At 38.7% G+C, this 14,795-nt stretch overlaps 1 protein-coding gene across 6 annotated transcripts in view; it reads left to right on the forward strand.

Moving 5' to 3' along the window:
- The window catches only part of nrxn2a (neurexin 2a), a 362,195-nt gene that overhangs the window by 141,583 nt on the left and 205,817 nt on the right, over positions 1-14,795 (forward strand). For all 6 annotated transcript variants that reach the window (XM_079586617.1, XM_079586622.1, XM_079586619.1 and 3 more), the window contains 4 exons: positions 1,526-1,687; positions 8,820-9,246; positions 10,623-11,006; positions 12,507-12,710. In XM_079586617.1, coding sequence (XP_079442743.1) covers positions 1,526-1,687; positions 8,820-9,246; positions 10,623-11,006; positions 12,507-12,710 — 1,177 coding nt within the window. The remainder of the gene's footprint in view (positions 1-1,525; positions 1,688-8,819; positions 9,247-10,622; positions 11,007-12,506; positions 12,711-14,795) is intronic.

Below are 14,795 nucleotides of genomic sequence, written 5' to 3' on the forward strand. Positions count from 1 at the left end.
GTGTCAATGCTAGAATGTAACATTCCATTGACAGTCCTTTCTAATTTCCAGCTGCCTCACACTTAATCTAAAAAGAATGACCTTGGGCAGACAAATGGAGGTGTTCTGCTTAAGCACATATACTCACTGTTTATATGAATTGAAAGTGGAAAATGACAGAAGTGGATAAAAATGATTGCGGCTACTGTTATGAACCCTCTGTCTAGGGATCAGAGAAAAGACTGACCTCCCCTTACCCTTCTCTTCCTGTGGAAAAAGAGTACACCTTTTTTCACATGCACTTTGTTGTTGTGATTTTTGCCATTGAGTTCTTCAAGTAGCCGATGACTTGGCACTTTTTATACAGCATGTGCGACATGTTTTGCATATTACTGGACTTGTGCTTCGGATACCGTTTTTTTTTATATAATACGCAGCTTATATGCTATTATGCACCTGCATAATTTGCTTCTACTGCATGTGTGGGTAACTATTTTCTGTTGCTGTGTGGTGATGTACATTGATTTATTTTATTATTACTTTTTGGTGGGGCTTTCTTTCCCCCTCCATGTTTAGCTTTCTCTGCTCTTTTTTTCCTCTTCTAAAGGTTCAGACAAAATACTAGGTTTCAATTTCAGGACAATGCAAACCATCTACAATTTCCATCAAACAAGCTGCATTCTTTCCAGCTTTGCCTACTTGTCCGCAGTAATAATAATGTTCACAGAATATTTGACGACATTAGAGATGGAATCTGAAATCCTCTCTGTCTGTCGGCATGGAAACGCCTCAACCCTGAGCATTTATTAAGACTGTAAGAAAACCACCTGTTTTGGAGGTCTGCCAGTGTTTCCACTCTTTAGTATTAACATTTACAAATGTTGCAAATATAATTCTGCTCTAGAGAAATCATAAACGACTCTTTAGTCTAACCATATTAAGTCCTGAAATTGTAGCCTAAGACGTCTCAACCATCATGCACGGCTTGTGTATTAACAATCTTAAAGCTATCGCTACCCAAACACCTTCAAAGTATTTCTTTTCAAGACATCTCTTACAAAATGTGTGCAGTTAATCTAGTAGTTGATCAGAACTGACCACAAACATGAATAAATGCAACCTCTGTTATACTAACAACCATTTTTGTGTCTGAATCCCCCTTTTATACTAATCTGCACAGTCACCCTTAACATCACTTGCTAACCCACTCAACATATAGTGATTCCTCTTAGTTCCTGACGCCATACACCTTCCCTTCCTGTCTCTCCTCTCCAACACTGACTAGTGCACAGTCCAGCACACATGACAGCATTCTCTCATTCAGAAAGCAGCAATAGCAGACATAAAAATGGGTTGCCCCCTTTGCAGACGTATGCATAGAGAACCAGAGGAACCCCCACGTGAAACAGACCAGTTTTTTTTAGTAGAGGTACTTGTTGAGGCCAACAAGGATTGCGGGTGTTTCTTAATCAAAAGATTTCCCACGTTTCCTCTCTCGTTTCTTCCCCCTCTCTTTTCTATCCTTCCGTGGCTTTTATGCAAACAGGTGACGATATCGGTGGACGGGCTGCTGACAACCACTGGCTACACCCAGGAGGACTACACCATGCTGGGTTCAGATGATTTCTTCTACGTGGGCGGCAGCCCAAACACCGCGGATCTTCCCGGCTCCCCCGTGAGCAATAACTTCATGGGCTGCCTTAAAGATGTAAGTACGCTTCTGAAGCATTTTGTTCTTTACATCGAATTTGGGTCGAGACCTTCTCAAAGAGGACCTTGTTTCTCGGGATCCATTAATGTTCTCTTTGTTTGGCGGGCGTTCTGTCCTCTTTTACCTCTTCTTTATCTGTCCTTTTCCTTTCTCCTCTCTCTTTCGTGTCCGTTCGCACCTCTCCGAGCATGTCCCATAATTTATGTCATGTCTATACCGTTGAAGTTCCAGCTTTACTATCCTGACAGCCAAATTAAAAATTGATTTCCTCTATGGATCCCCTTTCGACTGTCCCAGACTCTCCATCTCTGTCTCGTTGACCCCGGACTCTATTAATCACCAGCACTCTCTACCTGCTCAACCGTACAGTTAGTATCAGTGGCCCTCTTCAGCAGGAACTTGAGCACTCCCTTATCGTGCCTCTGATAGAGACACTTAAACATCTACAACGTAGTTACGCTTTTGGGAGTCTGTTTTGTCTTGTTTTTGTCTCATCGCTCTTTCGTTTTCATTTGCTCTTTTGTTGTGCAGGTACTTTGTGTCCATGTTTTCCCCCATGTTGACTGCGTCTACATGTGTAGCATTTAATTAGGCTAGTTTGTCAGGGTATATATATACCCTCTCGAGTCATTTGTCAAGTCCTTGTTAGGCTGTAATGTTTGTTGAGCCTTGTTTTTTCTTCTTGCCTTTGAAAATAAATATATATTTTGATCTTCTATTGAAATCATTGGTGGCACTTTACACAAATAAGGGACACTTTGGTATCTTGTGACTTTGTAATGGGGTACATGCTTTTTGTTGAGAACTATTTTATATATTTGGTAAAATATTTACAAAAATCAACCTAACATGAAAAGTAGCTAGTTTTTAACCCTTGTGCATTGTTCAAATTCCCATCCTTTCGTTATGTTCGTGGCTGAAAACAGCCACTACTTTAAACTGCTGTAAAAATTGATCAGATAAATATTTTTTTGCCATTTTTTTTGCATAAATCTATTAATCAACCTCAGTCCTGTTCAAAACTACTAAATGTTTTTAAAAAAAATCAAGATTTTAACTCTTTAATTGCCAAATTCATAAATTATGTCACTGATTTGGGAGGGAAAAAAACACAAAATTACTTATTTTCAATATAAAATGTGATTGTGGACTGGATTTTTTTTTACCTTTTATCACAGTCTTGGACATGTCAAAGATTAGAAACAACATTGGTTTTGATGCATTGATAGTTTTTGTGCAGCATCAGATTTTAACTTTTTCTCCCTCATTTACTGTTCGTGGCTGTTTTTGCCCCATTGACTTCCATTATAACCACATTTTTTGATTGCAAAGCCATGACACCATAAAATCATGCATTTTTGATTGTTGGTGGTTTTCCCTGTTGGGAAGAGGTAAAAATTTAAATTTTTACTGTTGATAACCAGGTGGCACAATTAACCCTTTATATAGGCCTGTGCAAAAAAAGCTTAGTTTCTGGCTTTTACATGGAGTTATATGGAGTATAATAGCATAATAAAGTGTGTGTGTGTGTGTGTGTGTGTGTGTGTGTGTGTGTGTGTGTGTGTGTGTGTGTGTGTGTGAGAGAACTTGATGCGTCTGAGAAAATCAAAATATGCACCTCAGCTCTCAGAACTACATGGAGTAAACAAAAACAAAGTAAGTGTATTTATGCATCTGCCTTTTGATGGTGAGAAATGCAGACTAAACAAAAACTAAGCAAGTGGATTTGAACACTTGCATGCAAGCCTGCTGGTCATTTGATGGTGAGAAGAGCAGCAAGCAACATGAGAAAGGGCTTGACTTGTAGTGAAGTTTTAGAGATGATTCTGCAGCCGGACCCGTCCAGCGAGCTGCAGGATGTATTGTCTTCTCCCTCTGACACCACAGACTCAGGAGAGGCAGATCCTGATTTGGATGTGGCACCCTCATCATCCTCTCTAGCTTCCACTGAAGGCGAGGAGGATTCGGAAGATCCTTGGTCTGGGTGGATTGTGAGAAACGGTGAAGTGTGGTTTTCCACCAACGTGGAGACAACTCCCTTTCTTCAGCCTGCCAGAGGCGTGACTTCATGGCCGACGCGCTATGCCATCGCAAGGGTCCAGAACATTGATTCTGTGTTCAATCTGTTTTTTACGGGCGCCGCACAATGAGAAACTGGACCGGGGTGGACTCCACAGATCTCCGTGCCTACATGGGGCTACTGATTTTGGCCGGCGTCTACAGGTCCAGAGGGGAGTCCACACGTTGCCTGTGGGATGATCACAGTGGTCGTGCGATTTTTAGAGCCACCATGTCCCTCTCAAGATTCAAGAAATCACCAGAGCTCTGCGTTTTGGAGGTTGGTCATGCTGACAATGAGGTCAATCATCTCGTCGGCCCTGGAGTCACGCCTCTGGCAGGCTGAAGAAAGGGAGCTGTCTCCGCGTTGGTGGAAAACCACACTTCGCCGTTTCTCCCAATCCACCCAGACCCAGGATCTTCCGAATCCTCCTCGCCTTCAGTGGAAGCTAGAGAGGATGATGAGGGTGCCACATCCAAATCAGGATCTGCCTCTCCTGAGTCTGTGGTGTCAGAGGGAGAAGACAATACATCCTGCAGCTCGCTGGACGGGTCCGGCTGCAGAATCATCTCTAAAACTTCACTACAAGTCAAGCCCTTTCTCATGTTGCTTGCTGCTCTTCTCACCATCAAATGACCAGCAGGCTTGCATGCAAGTGTTCAAATCCACTTGCTTAGTTTTTGTTTAGTCTGCATTTCTCACCATCAAAAGGCAGATGCATAAATACACTTACTTTGTTTTTGTTTACTCCATGTAGTTCTGAGAGCTGAGGTGCATATTTTGATTTTCTCAGACGCATCAAGTTCTCTCACACACACACACACACACACACACACACACACACACACACACACACACACACACACACACACACACACACACACACACACACACACACACACACACACACACACTTTATTATGCTATTATACTCCATATAACTCCATGTAAAAGCCAGAAACTAAGCTTTTTTTTTGCACAGGCCTATCTAAAGGGTTAATGGTGCCACCTGGTTATCAACAGTAAAAATTTAAATTTTTACCTCTTCCCAACAGGGAAAACCACCAACAATCAAAAATGCATGATTTTATGGAGTCATGGCTTTGCAATCAAAAAATGTGGTTATAATGGAAGTCAATGGGGCAAAAACAGCCACGAACAGTAAATGAGGGAGAAAAAGTTAAAATCTGATGCTGCACAAAAACTATCAATGCATCAAAACCAATGTTGTTTCTAATCTTTGACATGTCCAAGACTGTGATAAAAGGTAAAAAAAAATCCAGTCCACAATCACATTTTATATTGAAAATAAGTAATTTTGTGTTTTTTCCCCTCCCAAATCAGTTACATAATTTATGAATTTGGCAATTAAAGAGTTAAAATCTTGATTTTTTAAAAAACATTTAGTAGTTTTGAACAGGACTGAGGTTGATTAATAGATTTATGCAAAAAAAAATGGCAAAAAAATATTTATCTGATCAATTTTTACAGCAGTTTAAAGTAGTGGCTGTTTTCAGCCACGAACATAACGAAAGGGTAGTGAATTTGCCCAGAGTGTACTGTTGAGTTTTTGAAAATTTTCAAAGCATTTTCCTAAAATATGTGTAAAAATAAGCTTTGTCACCAAAAATCATTCCATTTGCTGAAACACGGAAAAAGTTATGGCCAAAATAAGACTCAAAAATACCCCATAGTGGCTGAAAACAGCCACAACAGCACATAAGGGTTAACAATCAAATATCTTTGAGGTATTGACCTTCTCAACTGTATCCAACAATTTTTTAAACCGTGTATTTGATCAGTTTGTCAATATATAGAATACATTTTCAGTTCATTGTAGTAAAACTACATTTAGCTGTCACACATTTAGCATGCAAACTTGTTTTCCCTCATTTAGAAAAATGTAACGTTCCTTAAAATTGACACAATATATATATTTTTTTAAATCCAAATTGACCATTGAATTCATGGTATATGTTTTTGCAGTTCATGCATTCCCTGGCAAGTGAACCTTTGACATTGGAGCTGCTAGCACTATGCACTACTGTTTGAGCTACAGGGATACCGGATAATCCATTTTGGAATTTGAACAGTTGGACCCTTGCTACAGTATGGTGGAAAGACATCAATTTTCTACATGTTATCTTAGCCATTTTTATGTTTATTGAATGTTTATAACCAACAAAAAAATTTAAATGGAGATTTAAAATGGCCTCCAGTCCAGACTAAATTTTGAGAGCAATAGCACTGGTGCCACTAAGCCTGTTTAGACTGTCAGTCCAAATCCGATTTTTGCGCATATCCGATTGAAATCCAATCAGAATTAGCAAGTGTGAAAAGCAAAAAAAATCACATGAAATGCAATTTCGAGCCAAAACCATATGTGGTTGAAATCCTTTTCAAATTGCATTTCTGGAAATCCATTTCAGTCTGACTGCTCTGAATGGATTTCGCAGGGTTTATGTGACTTTCTCGCGCCACGTAAAACGTAAACGTCAGACATTGTTATAGGAAACATGCTGAAAGTTGCTGCAGAAATAAGGTTGTGTTGTTTTCAAGCAGAAAATGACAATATAACGGAGACATGTTTTGAAACTGGTGGAGACGACAGCATAGAATAAAGCCAAGCATACCAGCCTCCCATGTTTCTGCTGCTGCCTCTAAAGACGCAGTAGTCCAGCGCGCCGGCTGTCGTGGTAAATAATAAGAAAACATCTGTTTTGCAAACCCCTTCATGTTGCGGTTGTTGTTGTCATATGCCAACCAACGCCACGTTATTGCCATAGAAACCAATACAGATATTCCGTAAAACAAAAGAGCAGCATGGACACAAAAATAAAATCTGAACAGTTGCGATTCACAATGTGGACGCCATTCATTTTATATCAGATTCCAATCGGATACACAAATAATCGGATTTGGACTGACAGTGTGAACGTAGCCTCAGTTTTTAATCATAAATTTAATTTAATTATAAAATGACTGTGACTCCATACTTACCCAAGTCAATAAGTGCTGCTCCTCTGCTGCCTTTTACTGGTTATAATGATAATTTCATGTTGTTGTTTTTATAAAAAATATTTTTTTTCTACAAAGTGATTTGTAGGTTTACAAATCATCACATTAAAAATAAGATTAAAATTGGATAATATGTATAGCTTTGAAGTGCTGGAAAATGTGTGAAGCACTTACATTTCACTTCTCAAAAGGTTGTACGAATCCTGAGATGAATAATGTATTTAAAAAATCATTCAACTATTTCTGCCACAATACCATGGTTTACAGTTAGCGTTGCTACATTAAATCTATGGTGAATGTTGGTGATTTGTGGACTTAAAGACTTCTATAACTTGTTTGTTCATGGCACAATATTTCTCCTGGTTCCCACATCAGCGCTGTTTGATCTGATATGGTTTATAACAGAGAATTCTGCACAAAATTTGAATGCTTCTCACTATATCTTGTAGCGATTGTTATTAATACTGTTGCAAATTCAAATGCTTTTTCACCGGATCTCCCAGCGCTGTGTAGTAACGGTGTCATCGAGAGGAAACAACTTCTGAGCTTGCGATGCTCTGTCAAGTCACCTTTATTTTATATAACGCTTTTTACAATACAGATTGTTTCAAAGCAGCTTTACAGTGATAACAGAAAAATAATGCAACAGTTTTTTTCAGCTGTACAGCAGCTCTAGAAGAAAATAGTGTCTTTGTCCAGCTAAATTAAGTTCAGTGTTGATTCATTTTGTTTGTAAAAATCCTTATTTATTAATTTAGTTAATTTATCTATACAGCAGCTCTGGAGAAAACAGTGATGTCATCGTTCAGCTCAGTTCAGTTCTCATACAATGGTGTCAATGCAGTCAGATGAATAATATTGTTGAATATTAAGCTGTCTGTTATTACCGCAAGCTAATAATAAACTCTCAAATGCGAGGCCCGGTGCGGTTACACCTGCTGTACCGCCCTAAGGACGGCCCTGCTTATAAAGTATATATGAATGCCATATTCTGCATGACCATATTCTACATCTATTAATCCTAAAAATAACCACTACAAGAAGTACCTTATTGATAGTTTTTTTAGTCAAAAGTCATAGTTAATTCTAGTGAATGTGTTCCCCAAACTAAAGTGTGACCGAAGCGAATGAAATGCTTAAAGACTTGTATCTTAAACTAATAGTGAAGGATGAATATTAAGACATAATAGTGAAGCAGGAAGATTCAGACGTTTAGGCTGTGCAGTCGGAGATGGTTTGAAACGTTCTCATTGATAGATCCCTCAGAATTTTTTTTGTCTCTGCCAATAATTGCATTTTTCATGTTCCCTCGCTCAGTTGGCACTTCTTGTTTTGCTCCTACCTCTCCTTTTATTTTTCTGTCATGGGGGCTGACGAGAAATATGGCCGTCTTGTGTTATTTTCAGAGACACTCAAGTTCACACCCAGCAACAAAGCATCAGTCATCATCTTCGGACAGAGAGAGAGGCTGGTGTAAAAAAGAAAAGCATGTTTGCTGTGCTGGGCTGATTCGCCCATCTGGCTGTAGAGACAGCACATGTGACGGAGATAAAAAAACAACTAAAATCCACCCCTGGGGACACATTCACAATGCATGTGTTTGTAGGAATGGTATTTTCGGAGCGGTTTTGCTTAGTGTTGTACCGTGGCACGTGCGGGCTAGACATCATCTCCTCGATCAAGATTTCTCAGTTGACATCACTTAATATATGCACTGTTTATGCGTGCGATTCAGAAAAACACTCAGCTTTTGCATCGCAGCGCTAATGTTAGCGTAGGATGATTCATCATATTAATGAAAAAGAATATCGATTAGCCGAGGGTTTTCTGGAGCGCTCTGGATGGGGTCGCTAGGTTTATGTGATCCACTCATGCTTTGAGTATTTAAAGAGACTGCTGTGTTTACTGACTTGAAAACCGTGCCCCAGAGGTACACGCATCAGCTGCAGTTTGTTTGTACCAGTGGGCAGCGTGCTACTCCATTCCACCCTGTTAGCATTCAAGTACTTTTCTTTCTTTTTTTTTCTCCCTCTCTCTCCCCCCCCATCCCAGGTGGTCTACACCAATAATGAGTTCAGACTGGAGCTCTCCCGCCTGGCTGAATTGCGTGACCCCAAGGTCAACCTCCACGGCGACCTGACCTTCCGCTGCGAGGATGTCGCCGCATTAGACCCTGTCAGTTTCGACGTGCCGACCGCTTACGTAACCCTTCCACGCTGGAACACCAAGAAAACCGGCTCCGTGTCCTTTGACTTCCGAAGCACCGAGCCCAACGGCCTCTTGCTGTTCAGCCACGGGCAGCCACAAGGTTCCAAAGATCGCACGCCGAAGGTGGACTTCTTCGCCATGGAGCTGCTAGACGGATTCCTCTACCTGCTCATGGACATGGGCTCCGGGAGCATCAAGATGAAAGTCGGGAACAAAAAGGTCAACGACGGAGAATGGTGCCACGTGGATTTCCAGAGGGAGGGCAGGAAAGGTTGGGATACTGCAAGATCAGCACGCACATTATTCTCCTGTTTAAAACGGTGTTGTTAACCTGCTCCCTTTGACTAAAGCACTTTTTCATTCTGCCAGCCTAGGGTCCATCTGATATGCATACTTCACAAACTGCTAAATCACTGTACTCCATTTCTTCTACCTCTCATTACCTCTCATTACTGTAAGAGCTCAACTCTTCACAGTTTTAAAAGCAGCAGGGCCGGCGTGGGATTTAGCAAATCCCGGGGGAAGAGGTTGAAGACCTTTCCACTAGCTGAGCTCAGGAAAAAAAGGAATAACCATGGATTGCTAATGCTAAATTAATGAAACTTCACTTTAAAAAAAAAAGAACAAAAGACAACTCTTGTGGCAGCTACTGTATTGTACATCAGCTACACTGATTTCACGAGTTACCATAATGAAAGTCTTCTGGGATCAGTAGTAGCGGCATTAATTAAATTAGTTTTAGTTCATTATTTACTAGGGTTGTCAATTTAACAGTGTATTAACTGCTACTACAAGTAACCAGGGTTATGCAGTTCATGAGTGCAAATTTGAACACAACACCCCACAGAAAGATGAATTTAATGATTTATGTCTGTCTTTTTATATTTCTGTCTCTCAATCTATCTATAGCTCTACCATTCTTTTTGTTGTTCTATCCATTTATTGTTTTGTTTAATATATCCTGTCTATTCTGTTTCACCTTCTGTTTGTCCTTCTCTGTCACTTTATCTGCCATTCTATTGATCGGTCTATCTATTTATTGTTCTGTTTGTCGTTATATATGTTGTTCTATTTACAGTATGCAGTATGTTATTCTGTCTGTCTTCTATCTATTGTTCAGTATGTCGTTCTGTATGCCGTTCATTCAGTTTTCCGTTTCTGTCGGTCATTCTGTCAATTGTTCATTCTTACTATTCATCGTTTTATCGTTCTCCCCTCTCCGTAAAACAGTCAAACATTTTTCAGAACTTTTAAACAAGGCTTTATCAAGCCAACATTCAAAGTTTGTCTTGACAAAATTTGCTTTTCTAGTTAAAAATTATTCTTTAAATTTCAATTAATTCATTTTCACTTACATCCAAATTCAAAAATGTTTGCTTCCTCAAATTCAAATTGAGGATTTGAATTACATGTGAAAGGCACTGTAAATTTATTTCTAAATGCTGCACAACCTTGCAGGCAGCATTCAGAAAATTATTTTGTGCCAATTTACAGTTTAATCAACATCACGTAACCACATTTTTTTTTCTTTTCTAAATCAATTGATAGTCCTTTTATTAAAAATAGGACTAAACTATCTCTAAACATTTGATGTGCATAGGTTCACAAGCACTGATCTTTATTAAATCTTCATTTCCTGTCTCCTAGGCTCCATCTCCGTTAATGGCCGTAGCATACCCTTCTCCACCAATGAGGGCAGTGAGGTCCTCGATCTCGATGGTGAAATGTATCTGGGGGGTCTGCCGGAGGACAGCGGCGGTCTTCCTCTCCCGCCAGAGGTGTGGACCGCCCGCCTCAGGCTGGGCTTTGTGGGTTGCGTGCGGGACCTCTTCGTAGACGGGCGCAGCAAAGACCTGCGGCGGTTGGCGGAGCTTCAGAGCGTTCCGGGTGTCAGCAGCTTCTGTACGAGGGAGACACATCGGAGGTGCAGCTCGGAGCCCTGTGCCCACGGAGGCCGCTGCCGCGAAGGCTGGAACCGGCACGTCTGCGACTGCACTGGAACTGGATATCTGGGCGGCAACTGTGAGATGGGTGAGGAAAGTAGGGCTTAAAGCAGTAGGGAGGAAGGATTATACATTGGATTACTTCTCACCGATGAGAGCATTCTCATAAAGAAGTGCAAGGCTTCAGTGCTTCACTCGTATACTTTTATATTGAGATACAGCTGCACTTCAGCTCTATTCATCAGATGCCACCTGCCTAGACCTTTGTTTGCTTGTTGCGGTGTCATTTCTAACTCTCTCCTGCCCTCTGCTGGCTGTCACAAGAATTACAATGTGACAACCCTATGTCCACCACAGACATGTTACTTGTGACTCAGCAACTGTCCACATACACTTGAAACAATATTTTAGTAGTTATGAGTAGCAAATAACGTAATTGTTATACTAATATAAGAAAATTATTAGCATATAGCATTGTTAGGTAGTGACGGACCAAATGGCCAAGTGTATTAACAGAGTGATATTATGGCTTTATTTTATTAGTTGTGTAACTCTATGGCCTGGTTTCACAGACAGGGCTTAGATTAAGCCAGGGTTAGGCCTTAGTTCAATTAGGACATTTAAGTAGATTTTATGAACATGCATTATAAAAAAAAAATCATAATAATGATACAAATACTACTACTACTAATATATATATATTGTACATTTCATTTGTATTTAATTAAAGTTTAAGTTTTTTATACATTTTTACTAATTAAAATTATAATTTAACTACAATATGACCAATTAAAATGTTAAATTATTATGGAGTAGGGGTGTAACAAATCCCCTTATGTCACGATTCGATACTGAACTCACGATACAATATTATTGCGATACTCCAAGATATTTGGTAAAAGTTTAACAAAATTGTACTGTTGATTAAAACCCTAAATTTGATATTACATTGTGGGTGTAAATGAATAGGCTTGAACTTGTTGTGGATAACCCAATGCACAGGACAATAGTGACACCAGAATAAAAATATTCATGATTCTGAAGCTGAAAATACAAATTATTTCAGATAAATATGCTTGCACTCTGTCACTGACTATATATGTTAAAAGTAAAAAGTGTCCAACATTATTTTAAATATAAGACATTTGGCATTATCAGGACACACAAACATTCCCCCATTGCATTATTATACATTATATTCTACACTATATAGTAGTTTAATGTAGTACTGACACTAAAACTCTGAAAACTAAAAAAAGCTATCCATGATACATATTGTTGCATTTTTGTATTGCGATATATTGTGACACGGTATATTGTTACACCCCTATTATGGAGTTACATTTGTAGTTTTAATAATGCTGCTAATAAAATGGTAACGTAACTATAAATTAATGTAAAAAAAAAAATGTAAAAAAAAAAAATCTAATTTAAAACTACTGTACATAAAATACGTTTTTTTTTTTTTTTTTAATGTGTGACTATATGTAACACATGTGAACTATTGTCACAACTGGGTCAGCAGAAAATATCTTTATTTTTGAGACCTGTGTTTTCTGATTCACTCTCTTTTTTCCTCATCTCTCAGAGTCCGCAGTGCTGAGTTATGACGGCAGCATGTTTCTGAAGATCCTGATGCCCCACGCCGTTCACACAGAGGCTGAGGACGTGTCTCTGCGCTTCATGTCACAGAGGGCTTACGGTCTGCTCATGGCCACCACCTCCAAAGAGTCCGCCGACACCCTGCGCCTGGAGCTGGACGGGGGAAGGGTCAGACTCACCGTCAACCTGGGTAACCTTTCACCGCTGACCTCTGAATGCGAGGCACTCGTAGAACAAGTCTGGACTCGCTCCCAGAATGCATTTCACCCTCATTCCTTCATATCTCTCTCTCTCTCTCTCTCTCTCTCTCTCTCTCTCTCTCTCTCTCTCTCTCTCTCTCTCTCTCTCTCTCTCTCTCTCTCTCTCTCTCTCTCTCTCTCTCTCTCTCTCTCTCTCTCTCTCTCTCTCTCTCTCTCTCACACATCCTCTCTCGCCTTTGCAGCCTTCAATGGCTATCTTTTCTGCAGCTTTCAGAGCAGACAGCCAGAGAGACCAACCCATGTAGTTTTTTCTTTAGAAGACACATTGAGACATACTAGGGGAGACGGAGGGGGAATTATAATTTTCCTACATTTTTCTTACTGCCATCTTTGGGTACAAGAAGCGTATGATCATAATATTGAAATATATTGTATATAAAAAAATACAATTAACTTTAATATTAATCATATTCTATGTATCAAAGAAGAGTACGTCTCAAAGCAATAATATGATTACTTTAATACTTATTATCATTATTTAATTTCTTGCACCTTTATATGATAATAATTATATTAGTTATCAAGAATAATATGCATTTAAATAAATTCTATTAATAAGTCCATTAATAATAAAAAATGTTTTTTTTTTTTTTTATATAAAAATAGTGTGATGACCTGATTAGACAATAATTCTCTAATCGATAGTCTTGAACTAGATACTTATGTTAAATTTCATTTCATATGTTAAAGATTCAGACTTTTAATTCAGTCATGTAGTTTTTATTTTATACTGTATCTAGAATAAAATTTGTCCATTAACCTCACAGCCATAATTAAATATTGCATATTGGCTGTCATCTGATGTTAATATCAAGTTTAACAGACGGGGAGAAAACAAATAAGGAAATTCTTGTACTTTTAAAATCAAAACATGAAAAGTAATACAATCACACTTCCTTTTTTCAAGCAGAAAGATAACTGTACCGATCATACATTTGAATAAGTCTCAGCAGTCTAGCTTGTTTGTGATGGAAGACATGTAATTGCCCCCTGATCTCCCCCACCATAAGAACCATATTGTAATTCTTCTAAAGTCTCTCACTGTCCTCTCAGCTCAGGCTCAGACTGGAACTGTCTGTAATCTTCTGTACAAACAGACACCGTCCACAGGAGAGTCGAGTCTGAGCTAGTGTTTCTGTCTTCGAGCAGTGTGACAGTGAGGCGGGTCCCTGGCTGTCTGTGGTCACTCTTCTGTAGCGGTTGACAGCTTGAGAGTTCGCCACAGCCAAGAGTGCTCGCACGATTCAATAGGACCAGTTATTCTCTGTTATTATCTGTCTTTAGTCATATAATCAGCCGACTCAATGTTTGCAATTTTTTGTTAGGTTTTTTTTTTTTCTCCAATGGAGAATTGGACATTTGGCCTGCAAAGATTATTCATAAATACTGTATCTTAACAATACCACTTAATATAACAAACTTCAAATTATGTTATCCGAGATTCCTCTATAAAACAAATCTGTAAAGAGATCAAGTCTAGGTGAGTTCACAATGATTTTAGTGCTGCTGTACAATTTATATGAATATTGGGATGATTTTAATGTTCTTTTTATTGATCCTTAAGTTTTCTAATGAATCTGCCATTCAAATAATTTAGCTTTCTTTCTCGGTTCTTTACTTCATTTAAACTTCAGATGCAAAAAGATTTGCTAAATTAGATTGATTTCTGTGAATATATTCAATATGGCCATGATTCATCAAATTCATAATCAGATTTAGTAATTTCGTTGAGTCATCGTTCAGAAATGTATTAAGATATTTGATTTGAAACGTATTTGTAGGTAATACTGCATTTAAAAATTTTGTAAATTGAAAGAAATTAGTACTTTTGTTTAGCTGTAAATGTCTTTACTATCACATTTGATCCATTAAATGCATTTATAATGCCACAAAAGATTTCCTTTTCAGATTAACGTTGTTTCTTTTTATCAAAGTATCCTAAAAAAATCATCACCGTTTTCACTAAAATATTAATCAGCTCAATTGTAATCAATATTACGGTAATAAGAATACAT

Source organism: Phoxinus phoxinus (assembly GCF_949152265.1).
Source record: "Phoxinus phoxinus genome assembly, chromosome: 17".
Taxonomy (NCBI): domain Eukaryota; kingdom Metazoa; phylum Chordata; class Actinopteri; order Cypriniformes; family Leuciscidae; genus Phoxinus; species Phoxinus phoxinus.